Source organism: Pipistrellus hanaki, assembly GCF_964339955.1.
Source record: "Pipistrellus hanaki genome assembly, chromosome: 3".
In the NCBI taxonomy this organism is placed as follows: domain Eukaryota; kingdom Metazoa; phylum Chordata; class Mammalia; order Chiroptera; family Vespertilionidae; genus Pipistrellus; species Pipistrellus hanaki.
In genome coordinates, this window is record NC_140505.1 from 55,658,958 (window position 1) to 55,673,502 (window position 14,545).

Here is a 14,545-nt window from a genome sequence, read left to right on the forward strand (position 1 = left end):
ACTGTGCCCACAGAGTGGTTTTTGGTTTGGGGAAGGGGTTGTTGCATTCTCTTTTCTTTGTCTCCTGTGTTGGGGGTAGCAGTTTGTCTTATGACCTCACTTCTCTGATAGATCTAACAGAAGTTGTGGTTTTTGTTTATTCAGCTTTTTATATGTTGTATTGGCGACTTTAAGTTTCTTACAAGGTGGACCAGAAACTGAAAGTCCCTGAGGATATTTTTAGTTTTTCCAAAAATACATTGTTGAGAACCCAGTTCTTTTCCTCCTCACTCTCTAGGAATTTTCTCAAGTAACAATTTCAATATTGTTATGTAACCAGAGAATGCGGCCTTAACAATTAAAGGCCCAAGGAAGTGGAGACCTGCACAAAGGGCAGACAGCGTAATTATCTGTGGTTGTCATAAGATGCTGTATGTTGTTTAAAAATCTGACAAGTGTAAGTCTTTTTGTTCCTATACTTTCCCAGATAAGAACAGAGAAGATTCATTTTTCACAAGACTAAAATCTTTTAAACCTCACTCACTGGCTGCTCTTTGTAGACAAAACAAACAAAAACAAAAAAACAAATAAGTATTTGGCTCCTAGTTTCCTCTTTTAGGATGCTATCGGTAAATTCTTAACAAAAGATAACAGAATAATTCACTCATTTTTCTATTGGTGTGGAATTGCCCAGAACTTTAAAAAAAAATATAGCATTTGCAGATTACATAGCAATATATAACTCTCTGCCTAATGAAGGTATTTGCAAACATCAGTTGATAGTTCATTTGAAGCCATATAACAACTCAGTGAATCAGTTATAAATATACATTGTTAGTACATTTATTTTCATTTCACCTACTTTTTTTTTTAGATTAATAGGAGTTAAATTTTAACTATAATGTGAATATACATGCAACTTTGTGTGTGTGTGTGTGTGTGTGCGCGCGCGCGCCCTCCTGATAGAAACTCATTTCTCTGGTATGCTTTCTGTCACTGTTCTTTTTTATTAACCTGTTTGGATCTTTTTTACCTGAAATGTTGAACACCCATGTATTTATTTTAATTGTATGGCTAATATGTGGAATTCATTAAAATATGAGGAAATTTTTCAGGACAAAAATGAAAAACAAATACTTTCAGCTTTCTGTGTATCTTTTCTCTCTCTCTCCCTTTCCCTTCCTTTGTTATTAGCATTGTTTTTAAAGGTATTGAAACATATTCTTCTGTTTTTTATCACTTAATTGTGCTCATTCATCCATTTACTAGTAACTATTCCTGGGGTTGACCTGCAGCCCCTGAATGATGGATGGACCCATTACTCTGACACAGTTTCACTGTGGGGGAGAAGGCTAAGGGACAGCCTGGCAGGCAGCCTGGATTGCCTGTCTCATTAGGTCTTTATTGGGATTTTTATCGTTAGGTACAATCAGTAGGGTGAATAATATTGAATTGACACATGTTTTTACATTGTCTTCTAGGCAAAGGCATCCAGGGATTAAGCATAAGGATTCCAGTAAACACCTGGGGGTCTGCATGTGCACAGGCTTGTTTGGAAAGGTCAAGGAATAATTAGGGGCTCCACCTTCGACACTCCCCTAAGTCTCCCCTGAGTCAGAATTCTGATAAACAGGCGGCCTTCTACACACTTCCCTTTTATCAGAATGTCCTCCTTACAACTTTCCTGCCAAGTCTCTTGTGCTCCCAACAAAATACAAAAAGCTACGTATCATAAGTTTCATGAGCGAATATTATTCATAATTTGGCAGAAGAGTGGTCACAGGACTGTCACCTATGGGATAAGGATTAGTGAGAACTGAGAGGAAAGGCTGGCTATGGCTAAGGATTCCAGTAAACATGGCATGTGAGTTAGCAAAGGAAAGGTTTCTTTCTAACCTTGATGATGAATGCCATTCATTGAGGGAAATTAATAAAGCAGAAGATTTTCCTCCTCCTTTCCTCACTTTCTCCCTCCCTCCTTTCCTTCTTCCTCTCCCCTCCCTCCCTCTCTCCCTTCCTTCCTTCTTTTTTTTTTTGGGGGGGGGGGTGTATGAAGGTCAGAGATACTGGATTTGGTTTAGATTTGTAATTGTGCCAGGCCCATGGAATGTTTATTTGGAGATGTCAAACAGTCATTTGGAATATATTTCTGTGTCTTGAGAGAAAGAGGTCAGGGTTGAAAATACAAAGTTGGGTCCCAGCAATAGTTTCTGAAGTCTGGCTGCTAATAATTTCACCTGCCTGTTTTCTAGTGGAGATGCAACAGAAATCTTGGAGAATACAATTCTTCATTGTATGGGACTGACTCCTGCAATGAGGATGTGTGTCATCCCTGGCTCCTGGATACTAAAGGCCAGTGACACTCTTCCAACTTGTGTCACTTCTCCCTCTCCCTTTTCCCCACCCCCACATTTTTAAAAGGATTGGGTAGAAGGTGGGGGGAAGATCATAATATAAATACAGGTTGAACTCTACTGAAATGATAGCACAGAATATTAGAAATCCATATGCGTAGTTTTACATTTTCTTATAAAATTTAAAGTTGCTTTTAATAACATATTTTATTTAATCAAGTATAACCCAGATACCGTTTTAACATGGAATCAATAAAAAATTAATGGGATATTCTGCAGTTTCTTTTTCATTTTAAGACTTCAAAATCCAGAGTGTATTTTACATGTGAAGCACATCTAATTTGGACTAATCAAATTTCAGCTGCAAGTAGCTGGTGGTTCCCCAGACATAGATACAGGGTATGTTTATAGACTATAACTATACCCATGGAAGTGAATTTGTGGTTTGCCTTTTCAGCATATTTTCCCATCTTCTAAAGACAACTTCTTTCTTTTACTTCCACCTTTGAATTTACAGTAAGATGTTCCAGAGGCCTACTATCCCTCACATGTTTATTTTTTTCTTTGTAAGAAATCATTCTTCTGCTTCTTTACCAAGGTATTGCTTGTTGCAATGTCATTTACACAGCCCACGGTGATTTCAATGTGTTCCTTTGGTCCACTGCAACTAGCCAGAACTGACTCCAGCAGTCCTACAAGGTTATGTTGTTACCACAAGGCTGTATTTATGTTACCTAAAAGACAACATTCCTAACAAAATTAATCAATTAAAGACAGGCTCCTGTTTCAGTTCGTGTTGTGAAATACTTTGTTCTTGATAGAGAAATCAGTCCTGGTTTCTATGAAGAAAAGCAAAGTATAAAATATCACCCAGCAAATCTGATGTAGACCAAGATTGAAAGCTGTCTTCTAGTTTCTTGTTGAAAGTTAAGTCACCATGTCCATTTGGGTAATTACTGTTTCGTTGGGAATTTTTTGAGACTAATTTGATAGATTCTCCCTGGCCATTTCTCAATGGGTCTGGAGCTCTCCCCTGAGATGCTATATTAATATTGAAATCCTTACATTTTTTTCAGGCTCTGCAGCTTAAACTAATGAGCAAATTTGCAGCTCCTTTCTAGAATATTTGCACTTGTGGGAGAATTTGGATATGCAGGAAGATGAGAAGGAATTCAAACAAAAGAAAAGAAAATCTTAGAAAATGTTGCTAATTTCCCAGAAAGTATATTCTAAAGTAAACTAAAAATAGTCTTTATAGTGGGTATTCTTTTAATATTGAGGTAATGTTTATACTGTAGGGCAATATAATTCAACATAAAAGTAAAATTCTTTCCTAACAAGTTCATTATATTAGTAATTATAAAGCAATGCTTTCTCCCCTCATTCTCCCTCCCCCTTTACATTTGGCAAATTCTGAGGGCATCTCATATTGCTACAGCTGTGGGGTTGAGGGAGTGCTACTGGGTAGCATAGTGGTAGAAGGCAAGGATGTTACAGAACAACTTATAGTGCCCAGGAAAGCCCCACAGCAAAGAATTACTTGGCCTAAATGTCCATATTGCAGATGTTGAAAACCCCTGGTCTAAGATACTATCTCAGTTATGGCAGTGGACTTTCTAAGTATTTCCTTTCTGTACAGGCAACATTTATTTTAACCATATTCAGTCAAATAACAGAAAAAGAATAATAAAAACGTCCTGGGTACAATAAGTTATACTTTTGTTCCACCTTTTGAAAAACATGAACATAATGCCTGCACATGCTTTTGAAAGGGGTTTTTAGGGGTGAAATAGGCAGGTTTAGGAAATTTTAGGAATTAAGGTGTCTATGGAAAAAGCACAGGTCTACAGAGCTGCAAAGGGTACATTCTATAAGATAAGGGAGCTGGGAGCTGCAAAAGGTACACATTTACTGAATAAAGGGAAGGAAGCCCCTCATTCAAAGAGGGAGGAAGAAAATGAGATGAAATAGGAGAACAACAGGGAAATGAAGGAGGTACTTCAGGTGATGCTTGAGATCAGGAGTTGTTATAGTGACCAATCTCAGGGGAATAGTAACCAATCAGAGGGGATATCAAGGCACAAAAATCTGCAGCCTTTATAAGCCCTGGCAAACAGGGACTCAGTGAGACTCTTTCCCCCTCTATGTGGGATCCCGTCTTTGCTTATTTTTCAATAAATTTCCATCTTCCGTCCATGGTTTCATTCTTCGACTCCACGGGACAAAGAGGCCGGGAAACTATCCTGCCCAGGGAAACACCACACATTCCAGTCCCGCTTTCCCATGTCTCTTTGACAATACTTCTTAGATGAAATAAATTTAAAGTTTATTTCCTTCTATTTTATTTTTTTTAAAAACAGTATCGTGTATAGGGTTTTCTAGGAATATACTATACAGACAGTCCTCTGGTTACGTTGGACTGGACATACGTGGTTTCGTGGTTATGCCACCATCTCCCATTTAGAGTTATTTAAAAAATATTCCATCATTTCTATGTGTGTACATATGTGCTTTATGTTTTTCATTATTTATTTCCCACAAGTAAAGGTCAGGCATTGTTATCTCTCTTTTAAATATTTTTTACTGTGTCACTTCATTACTGCTGTGGATGTGCTCCATGTGAGTGATGAAGGTGCTTATGTAGTTGGGTTCTGACTTACAGCAAAAATTGTGTTACATTGCACCGTAGGAATGGATCTCCGACATAACTACTGTATTTGGTACACAACCTTACCTAAATAAATGTTTAAAGTATAAAATGAGAAGGGAGCGAACATAGATTCTTGGAAGAAAAAGCAAAACTTAATGTGTGTGTGTTTAGTAGTCGACACATTTTTCTGACCATGGAGGAGAATGTTTAGGGTTGGATCTTTATTTTGTTTTTATTAGAATAGTCACACATCTAAAAAACTGGCTTGGATTTTTATTTCTCCTCAAATTTTATTTTTAGTTACTCCCAACCCTTCATTACTATTTCTTCTGGCTGTGTGTGAAACAATCAACTGCCCATGTTTTAATAAGATAATTCATTTTGGATTTGATAAGGAGCCACTTGACATCATTATAGACCAAGAAAGGTGGAAATATAGGTCAATAGTCATTTCCTTTGCTTCCTACAGAAAATAAATGACTTAACACTTGATAGTAATCTTCATTCTCTGTAGGCACAGAGAACCAGTGATGTTATTTCATTACATATTCTATTCAGTGTTCTGAGTGCTTTTTTCATTACTTTTCACCCAGTTTTTATAAAGGGAAATGGCCGATGTGTATATTAATGTTCAGTACTCTCAAACTTGTACTTTGGCAAATATATATTCTGGTGTGTTAAGTTTTGATAACCGTGAAAGTCTGTAAAATGATAAATCCTAGAAACAATGTTAGTAAAAGCATAGTTAATTCTTTTCTGGAATATATAACTAATTAATAAATTGACTCATATAGTGCTTTATTTCAACCAAAATTGTGTGTTTCCAACTCTGATCAATTTGACTTTATATATCTGCAATAAGATTTGCGCATCCTCAGCTTACAAGAAATCTTCCTCTCTATGTAAGCAGAAATATACTTAAATTAAACCATAAATGCAAATGTTCATGTGTTCCTGAGTGTGGTAGGTCCTTTGTGGGATATTGGAGGACTATGAGGTATGGTTGTCTTTTCTTCCTGGGCTTCCTGCCTTGACCTCCATGTAAAGCCTGGAAAAACCAATGCCATCCTTAAGATTCCTCTCTCTTCTGTCTCAACCACCAGGCTTCCTCTTCTTATGACCTATCCCTCAGATATATTTCCTTCTCTTCATTTTCACTGCCACTATCCTAGTTTAAGCACTTACCACCCACCCCTTCCTGGTTTATTGTGGTAGCCTATGAACCGATTGCTCTCCCTTCTGCATCAAATCCACGGGTTTATGTCATCTTCCGAATTAATGCTAGTGCTCTCTCTCTCTAAACACAAACCTTAAATACATTATGCTTTTGCTTCAGAAGCCCTTAGGACTCCCCCTTGCTGCCTGTTGGGTGATGCCTAAACACATTTCTTCCTGTTTACCTCAAGCTTTCTTGAGGCGGGAGCCTTTCTGTCTTGCACTTGCACCCCTAACAACTGGCACATAGCAGGCATTAAAGAAGTATTTTTGAATGAATAAATAAGTTACTATAGCATATAAGAGTCTTTGCTGTTTAACCTCAGGTTACCTGTTTAATCTCATCTCTAGTTTCTTGTCTAATGACTATTCTGGTCCAGCCATACCAAATCCTTTTTTGTTTTTTAACATGCTTTCTGTTCTCCAGTCTCTGGCTTGCCCTATTACCTCACACTGTGCTTTATGGTGCATGAACCTGGAGTGGATAGAATGAGATGATTTTGGCATAGCAGTGATCCTCACTGTATCTTTAAGGAGAGATTTGGCCAATTCATAACCCCCAAGTGCATGCAGCTCATTAGAATATGACAAAAATAATAATCTATTGCAATTTGTATTAATTTTGAGGGTGGAAAGTGTTATTCAGAAGCTCAGATCACATTTCTGAAGTATTAATGTAAACTGTACATTGTTGTGGTAATTTAGCACTTTGCCAACATAGGAAATAAAATGGTATTTACTATCAGGAAAATATAAGTTACTGCATTGCACACACAGTTTTACTAGTCTTAGGAGAGTCACAATTCCATGTTTCAATGTGAGATATTTATGGAAGTGTTTTGTTTTTGACACTGAAGACAGTTATTTCATAATAATGTATATATGGATCATTGAAACCACTGAAAGGGATTTAAGTTGAGAGTCCCAGTGGACCTATAGTTGGCTCTTAGTTCTGCCAGTAAAATATGGTCATCAATGTGATATCCACTCACCCATGCTGCAAAGCAATGAAAGATAAGAAGGCTGGTCTAGAATGGCAAAGCCTGTATTTTAGATACCCATTTTGTAACATTTGAGGCATTTGCCTCTTCCAAATTGACTTACCAGTGTGAGGATATGTAAGCAAGGAAAATACGCTTTTACACTAATCTTAGTGATAATAAATTAAATGTGTTATTCAACAGTATCTCTCCTGAGTATGAAGTTCCTATTTCATCCAAGTACATGAAACGACTGTGAAAATATTGAATGAGCCACCAAGGATATGAATACCTTCAAAACACTGGGCAGCAAATGTGACTACCATAGATTTTCTTGGATCTTGAATCAGGATGGGACGACCTTCTCAATTAATTATGAGATATTTAAAGACAGGACTGTATCATTTTATCAAGCCAAGGAAGTATGTTGAACACTTGATTTACAGAGTGAAATAGCTGTGGATTTAGGGGCTTCTTTGACCCTTCATTATTATTCGCCTAATGCTGATTCTCAATTCTCACCAATGCCTAGAAGTTGCACATTTAATTCAATGACTAAAATAATCTCCGCCCTTAGAGAAAACTATATATATATATATATATATATATATATATATATATATACACACACACACACACACACACACACATATATATATATATATGTATGTGTATATATATACACACACACACACAGATATATATATATATATAGTTTTCTCTAAGGGCGGAGATAACGGGGGTTGGGGGGGAGGGAATATCTAGGGAGGGGTTTGGGATGGGAATGGGGGAATAAGGACAATTAAGTGAGATAATATAAGAAATCAATAAAAAAGAAACAAAAAAAGCAAACAAACAAACAACAACAACAAAATATATATATAAAGAGAGAGACAGAGAGGGGGGGAGAGGAGGGAAGAAGAGAGGAGACAGGTGTTAGGAGCTTACTTGGGCTCAGACTCATTCGGTTTGTAACAGAGTTATAACACTTACTAATCTTGTAATCTTGTGACCTTGGACAGTTTTATCTCCTGTATCTCAGCTGACTCATCTTCAGACAATATAGCATTGACCTCTTGGGTTGCTATAAGCACAGAGCATTGTCCATAGTAAATATGCAAATAGCAGGTGTTTTATTTATTGCCAAGAATAATAAAATGATTGTTGTTTTATGCTACTATGTGATTTGTTGCATAGCAATAGATAGCTGAAACCATTGGCTGAGTGTAATTTTAATCTATTGTTATGATGGAGGTGACTCAAGAAAGGAAAGATGCCAAAACCAGTTCGGCTCAGTGGATAGAGCATCTGTCTGCGGACTAAAAGGTCCCAGGTTCGATTCCGGTCAAGGGCATGTACATTGGTTGTGGGCACATCCCTGGTAGGCGGTGTGCAGGAGGCAGCTGGTTGATGTTTCTCTCATGGATGTTTCTAGCTCTCTGTCCCTCTCCTTTCCTCACTGTAAAAAAATCAATAAAATATATTTTTTTAAAAAGAAAAAGAAAGGGGAGAGGTTGACTTCTCTAAGGAGTGTTTTTTGTTTGTTTGTTTGCTTTTTTTTTGTTTCTTTTTTTTTATTGATTTCTTATTTTATCTCACTTAATTGTCCTTATTCCCCCATTTCCATTCCAAACCCCTCCCTAGATATGCCCCCTCCCCCCAACCCCCGTTGTCCATGACTACTGGCTAGGCCCATATGTATGCACACAAGTCCTTTGGTTGATCTCTTCCCCTTACCCCATCCACCCTTACTTTCCCTCCAAGGTTTGAGAGTCTGATTGCTGGTTCTCTTTCTCTGGGTCTGTTTATGTTGTTCATTATTTCCTCTAGATGTGTGAGATCATGTGATCCAAGAAATACCCTTATAAGAACCTAAACTGCAACAAGCCATAATGGTTATGCTGAGAGGCAAATCAATCAGTCTGTAGTGAGTTCCTTTCTGTGCCAAGAGTTCTTTTGAGTCCCAATTTCAATGCCAGATAATTCCTTATGTGTACATGCCAGCCATGATATTTCAGATCTGGTTGGTGGGCAAATGGTGGTAATGCAGGTCTGCCCGTCTCTGGTTTGGTCCTGAGCATCCTTCAGCAACGCAGCAAAAACCTAATTTCCTTGTATTCTGATTCTTTAGTTTTTTCTATAGAATGACAATTTCAAACAGTTGGCACACTTGCTGTATAATCCTTTAACAATCTTCTATGAAATCAACTTGGTGCAATGAATCATGAATTGCTATTCATATGTCCCTTATATAACTGCTTCACACAATGCGGGTATGGATGGAGCCCATTCATGTTTCTCATCAACTGTAGCCAAATATGGAAATTTAAGATGGATAAATATTTAAGTAAACATGCCCTGTACCTTGAGAAATCAAAACACCAGTAGATAGATATTTTTGGCTTATAAAGGAAAGCTTTGTTTGAAATTAGGACTATTAAATATTGATTGACTGACTCTTTCTTACTCCAGTTGTACAAACTAGATGGCCCATAATCAGCAGGAGTGATAGGAAAAGACCTGATTATGGGAGTAGGAGGGCAGATTGTAGTGGTTAGCCTGGAAAGTCACTCCTATTCAGTGTTTTTATGAGATATGATCATTGAGCATCAATCTCTTTCCTTCTTGCATATTCCATTCATAATTGTATTTTGATTTGGTAAGATGAATGACCTTTGTATTTATACAGCTTTTGACTAGGAGAGCTGTATCAGCTGGACAGTTGTGCTGGCAAATGTAATTTACCAGTAGGGATATCCAGGGTGCTATTCTCATTCAGTTCACATGTATTGGCCAACAGCCAACTCATAAATCTGATGATAGTTTTTGCTTTAATTTATAAAATTTATTCATACAAAATAAATTAGATGTATACACACACATATGTGTGTGTGTGTGTGTATGAATTTGTACATACATATATAAATTTATAGGCTTGTGTAATATCAAAGTATTTGCTGCAACATAAATATAGAAAGAGAATCATGTTACTACAATTGATGACTATGTAATTTTATTCACCTCTTGGGAATCAATTGAGTTATTGATTCCAAAGCAAATGTGCATCAAGGCAAGATATGTTTGACAACAATTTTTAATTATTAGAGTTTATTACATATTTAAAGTCTATAATTAACTGAGATTGTATGTATTTGATTTTAGCTTAGAGAGATAAATATATTGATATTTTTTCCCAAGGACTGTATCCTCTATATTGCATAATTACCATGCACTATATTAAAACTATATACCTCTTTGGATGGTCTAGAATATGTTGTGATGCTCAGTGCTTATGTTTATGCTAAACAGGGTTAGAGTCATGAATGTACAGATTAATATTCTTCATATATATTTGCAATGTTAACACTCAGGCATATATACAGATTGAATATGCTCTAGTTGAAAGAGTTTAATAGTTAAGAATTGGTTCCTTAGGGGTGAGCATTGTTATTTATGGTGTTTATTGTGGGTGTGGCTGTGCATGATCTGAACAATGATGGAAAGAGAAATGGTTCTAGGGGAAACTTAATTTCTTAAACAGTTTTGAAAATGTGTTTTATTTTTTTCACTTTTACATAAAACTAAAATATATACCCTGCCTTTATACATGTAGAATTATTCGAGAACAACAATAAAAAGAAAATCATCATGAAAATACAGTGATATTTAAATGTGCTCAATGGATCATGAACCTAGTCAGGTTTTCATGATTTAACAGACTTAACCTCAAAGACTCTGGTTAGCTTGCATTTTTTAGACTAATGAGTTTATCACAGCTAGTGAGGAAAATGGTTAAAGTATATCAGCTGTAAATTGGTACAAAGCACTAAAAGGGACATTAGCTTCTAATCAGATTCTAACAGTTCATTAAACCTGCTTTTCTAGGATGCTCTTTGTCTTTTCCCCTCCTTTGCAAAGTATCTTCTTCCCTTTTCCTCTGGACAAGACCTCCTCCAGGATAGGAAGCAATGTCAACTCATCCTTCAGTGTTTACCTACCAAACAGCTTAGGGGCTGCTTTGTTACCTTGGATTCCTGGCTGCTGTGCAAGGTGGGGGTGAGGGGGGATGTTAAGGGCTGGTTTCTAGATGGTGGCAAGCCAGGACGGCTGCTTCCAACCACAAAGCAAGTAACACATTAGAATGTGAGGTCCATGCTTAATGTACAAACAACTCACCAGTCGCCATGGATGGATTTTAAGCTTGTAACAAATTAACTGAGCTTTCCAGTACTGTAGGTCCTCGGGTTATGTCAAAGATCCATTCCTATGGCACAATATAATGTGATTTTCGCTGTAAGTCAGAACCCACCTACATGAGGACCTACATCGCTCACGTGAAGCACATACACAGCAGTAATGAAGTGAAACAATAAAATAAAATTTAAAAGAAAGATAACAATGCCTGACCTTTACTTATGGGAAATAAATAATCCTATCTAATAAAGAGGGAATATGCTAATTGACCACCATACCCTCACAATGATGGCAGCATCCACAGCCAATAAGGAGGGAGTATGCTAATTTTCTGCCACACCCTCAAATATGGCGGCGCCCACAGCCACAAGATGGTGGTGCCCAGTCCCCTCAGCCCTGCCTTCCTCCTGACTCCCCCAGTCCCTTGAGCCCCGCAGCCACCCAGGGTCAGCCTGAGGTGCAGGCAAGCTGTCAATGGCAGCTGGAGCACAGGCTAGCCTCAGATGTTGGCTGCCCAGCCACCCAGGGCCGGCCCGAGGCACAGGCAAACCTTGGATGGCAGCTGCTCAGCTGCCTAGGGCCATCCGAGGCTCAGGTTACCAGGGCCAGCTGAGGCTTGTGCTGCCAGCTGTGGCAGCAGCAGAGGTGTGATGGGACCGTCGCCTTCCCATGATCGCCAGTTTGCTTCCTGCCCCTGAGGGCTCCTGGACTGTGAGAGGGGGCAGCCGGACTGAGGGGCACCCCCTTCCAGTGCATGAATTTTCATGCATCAGGCCTTTAGTAAAAAAACATAAAGCACATATGTACATATGTCAAAATGATGGACCTTTTTTGTTTTTTAATAAATAAATGGGAAATGGTGACATAACTATAAAATGACATATGTCAAATCCAATGTAACCCGAGGACAGCCTGTGACACCAAAGTTCCTTCTGCTGTAAGCTATCTATTAGGATGTAAAATCCCTAAAAATTCAGTCCAGTTAAAAGCAAAAATTAAAAAAAAACTGCCTATTTTAATAATACTATACATTTCTAAGAAAAGAATATAGCAGTCTTTTATTTTCTTCTTTTTATTAATTAATAGACTAGGTACCATGGAATTTTTTAAAATGTTCATTCCTTAACTCTGGGATAAATTTGCTTTTCCTTCTTATTGATTTTCCTCAGCAATATTTAAGATAAGAGACTCTATACATTTTATTTCTTAGAGTATTTTTCTTAAACAAAAAGAGGAGTCAAGAAATAGGAGAAATAATTAGTGCTTCACTATACTGCACTCTGTTGGTATTATTTAGTAATAAAAACATTTAATATTTTGGTTTATTGAAGTGGATGGTCTTCTTATTTAACTACATGATATAAAAGCAACTACTATTGATATATGAAAGTCTAAAATCTAAGATTTAGAAATAATATTAACCTTTACTACCACGTAGGTAAAATATTTATAAACAGATGTCTTTTTCTTTTAATAAGACCATTTTAGTGTCATATGATTACAGTCTACAATTGAGCAAAAGAATCATTCTAAAAACTCAAATTTAGGCATTTAAATTTTTAGTTTAGTCAGTCTACAAGGATAAAGTTGGCCTTCTAAACATGTTTTACAACATGACCTTGATTTTGGCCTTTAGCAAATGCTGATATGAGGCTTTCTGACTACCTTCATAGGTTATTGACTTCAGAAAACCCCAAGAGCAGTGAAAATGAGTAGAAAATAACCTTGATTTAATCTTTTTATAAATAGAGTTTGAAATTCCACTGAATGCAATAGAAATAAGGTTTTCCTTTCAGGAGATGGCTAATTGAGCCCAACGTACAGTGGAACAAAAACCAGATTATTCTTTAATTATGCCTTCAGATTAAACATTCACTCTTGATCCAAGACTTATTATCTTAGTTGCTTTTAAAGATGTTTGTAGTTGTTGATATGTTAAAATGTTCATTTGATAAGAATTGCTATAATACCAAATTTCAACATGTCTAGAACTATATTATTTTGTTTTTAATAACTTGAGGCAATAATTTGAGAATATATAAATTATCTTTATCTATTTTCTCTTTTATGGATTTTTTGTACACAGTACAACCTCCAGAAGTAATAAAGAAGGAAACTTGCCTTCTATTTCCTTCCTCTATTGCAAAAGTGTGATGAATTGCTCCAGCTCCCTATAAATTAATGTAAGGTTTCCTTATGCTGGTTTATTATAGTTTGACCTCCAACCCTGAGGTCAGAGAATCAGACTGATTAATTCAACCTCTTGGTCATTATTTCAAAGGAAAGTTCAGAATGAGCAGATAATTGGCTGTGCTGATATTCTCATTTAATTATGCTTCATTGTTAAAAAATTGGGTTAGCTGTACTAAGTGTATACCATGAAGACAGGCTTTAACAGATGTCCTCTTTTGAATGCGTTAAAGCTGAATTTCCCTCTCTCTCTTTTTGATTCTCAGAATATCAACACCTTTGAAAACAGAATGTTAATGCTTGATGGGATGCCGGCAGTCAGAGTCAAAACAGAGCTTTTGGAATCTGAACAAGGGGTAAGCAGAAGTTTCTGACATCACCACCTTCTCTCTGTGACAGTGGCCGTCATTTCCAGAGCATCCTGAGATTGGCAGGATATTTCTCGTGCCGAAGCTTTATTCTCCTGAGTAAAATCACCTGAGACTATGGTTGATTCTCACCTGTTTGCAACCTCAAATATTACTAACCTGGAAAAGATAATTTCCTGAAATTACAAAGTTTTAGTGGCCTTATGAGAACCGTGTGACTTTATTTAAATTGGTGAATGTCTTGATAAGCTAATAAAAATCCAAAGCAAAGAGGAAGTATTAAAAAAATAGAAAGGGGATAGAACCTTAATGTCAAAAATAGCTTGGTTCTTTCTTGTTAGGAAATTACAGCATGGGGGTAAGGGAATGTTACTGTTTGTTGGGTGGATTTCCCTTTTGACATTTGTATTTATCCTTTTTCATGCCAGGAGCAGAGGGGACAGTGGAAAAAATTGAGGTCACTGAGTTTGAAAAGAGCACAAAAGCCAAAGAAAGCTTATTTAACAGTGTATCGCCAAATGGACAGATTAATTTATGGCTACTAAAAATATAAAGGTTTAAGAGCACAGCTAGATTTCCTAAAAAGGATGTTGGAGACTTTACAATTGTTAACAA

At 37.0% G+C, this 14,545-nt stretch overlaps 1 protein-coding gene across 7 annotated transcripts in view; it reads left to right on the forward strand.

Moving 5' to 3' along the window:
• Positions 1-14,545, forward strand: part of KLF12 (KLF transcription factor 12) — a 417,106-nt gene that overhangs the window by 175,840 nt on the left and 226,721 nt on the right. For all 7 annotated transcript variants that reach the window (XM_084876486.1, XM_084876488.1, XM_084876489.1 and 4 more), the window contains one exon: positions 13,829-13,918. In XM_084876486.1, the coding sequence (XP_084732612.1) occupies positions 13,829-13,918 (90 nt within the window). The remainder of the gene's footprint in view (positions 1-13,828; positions 13,919-14,545) is intronic.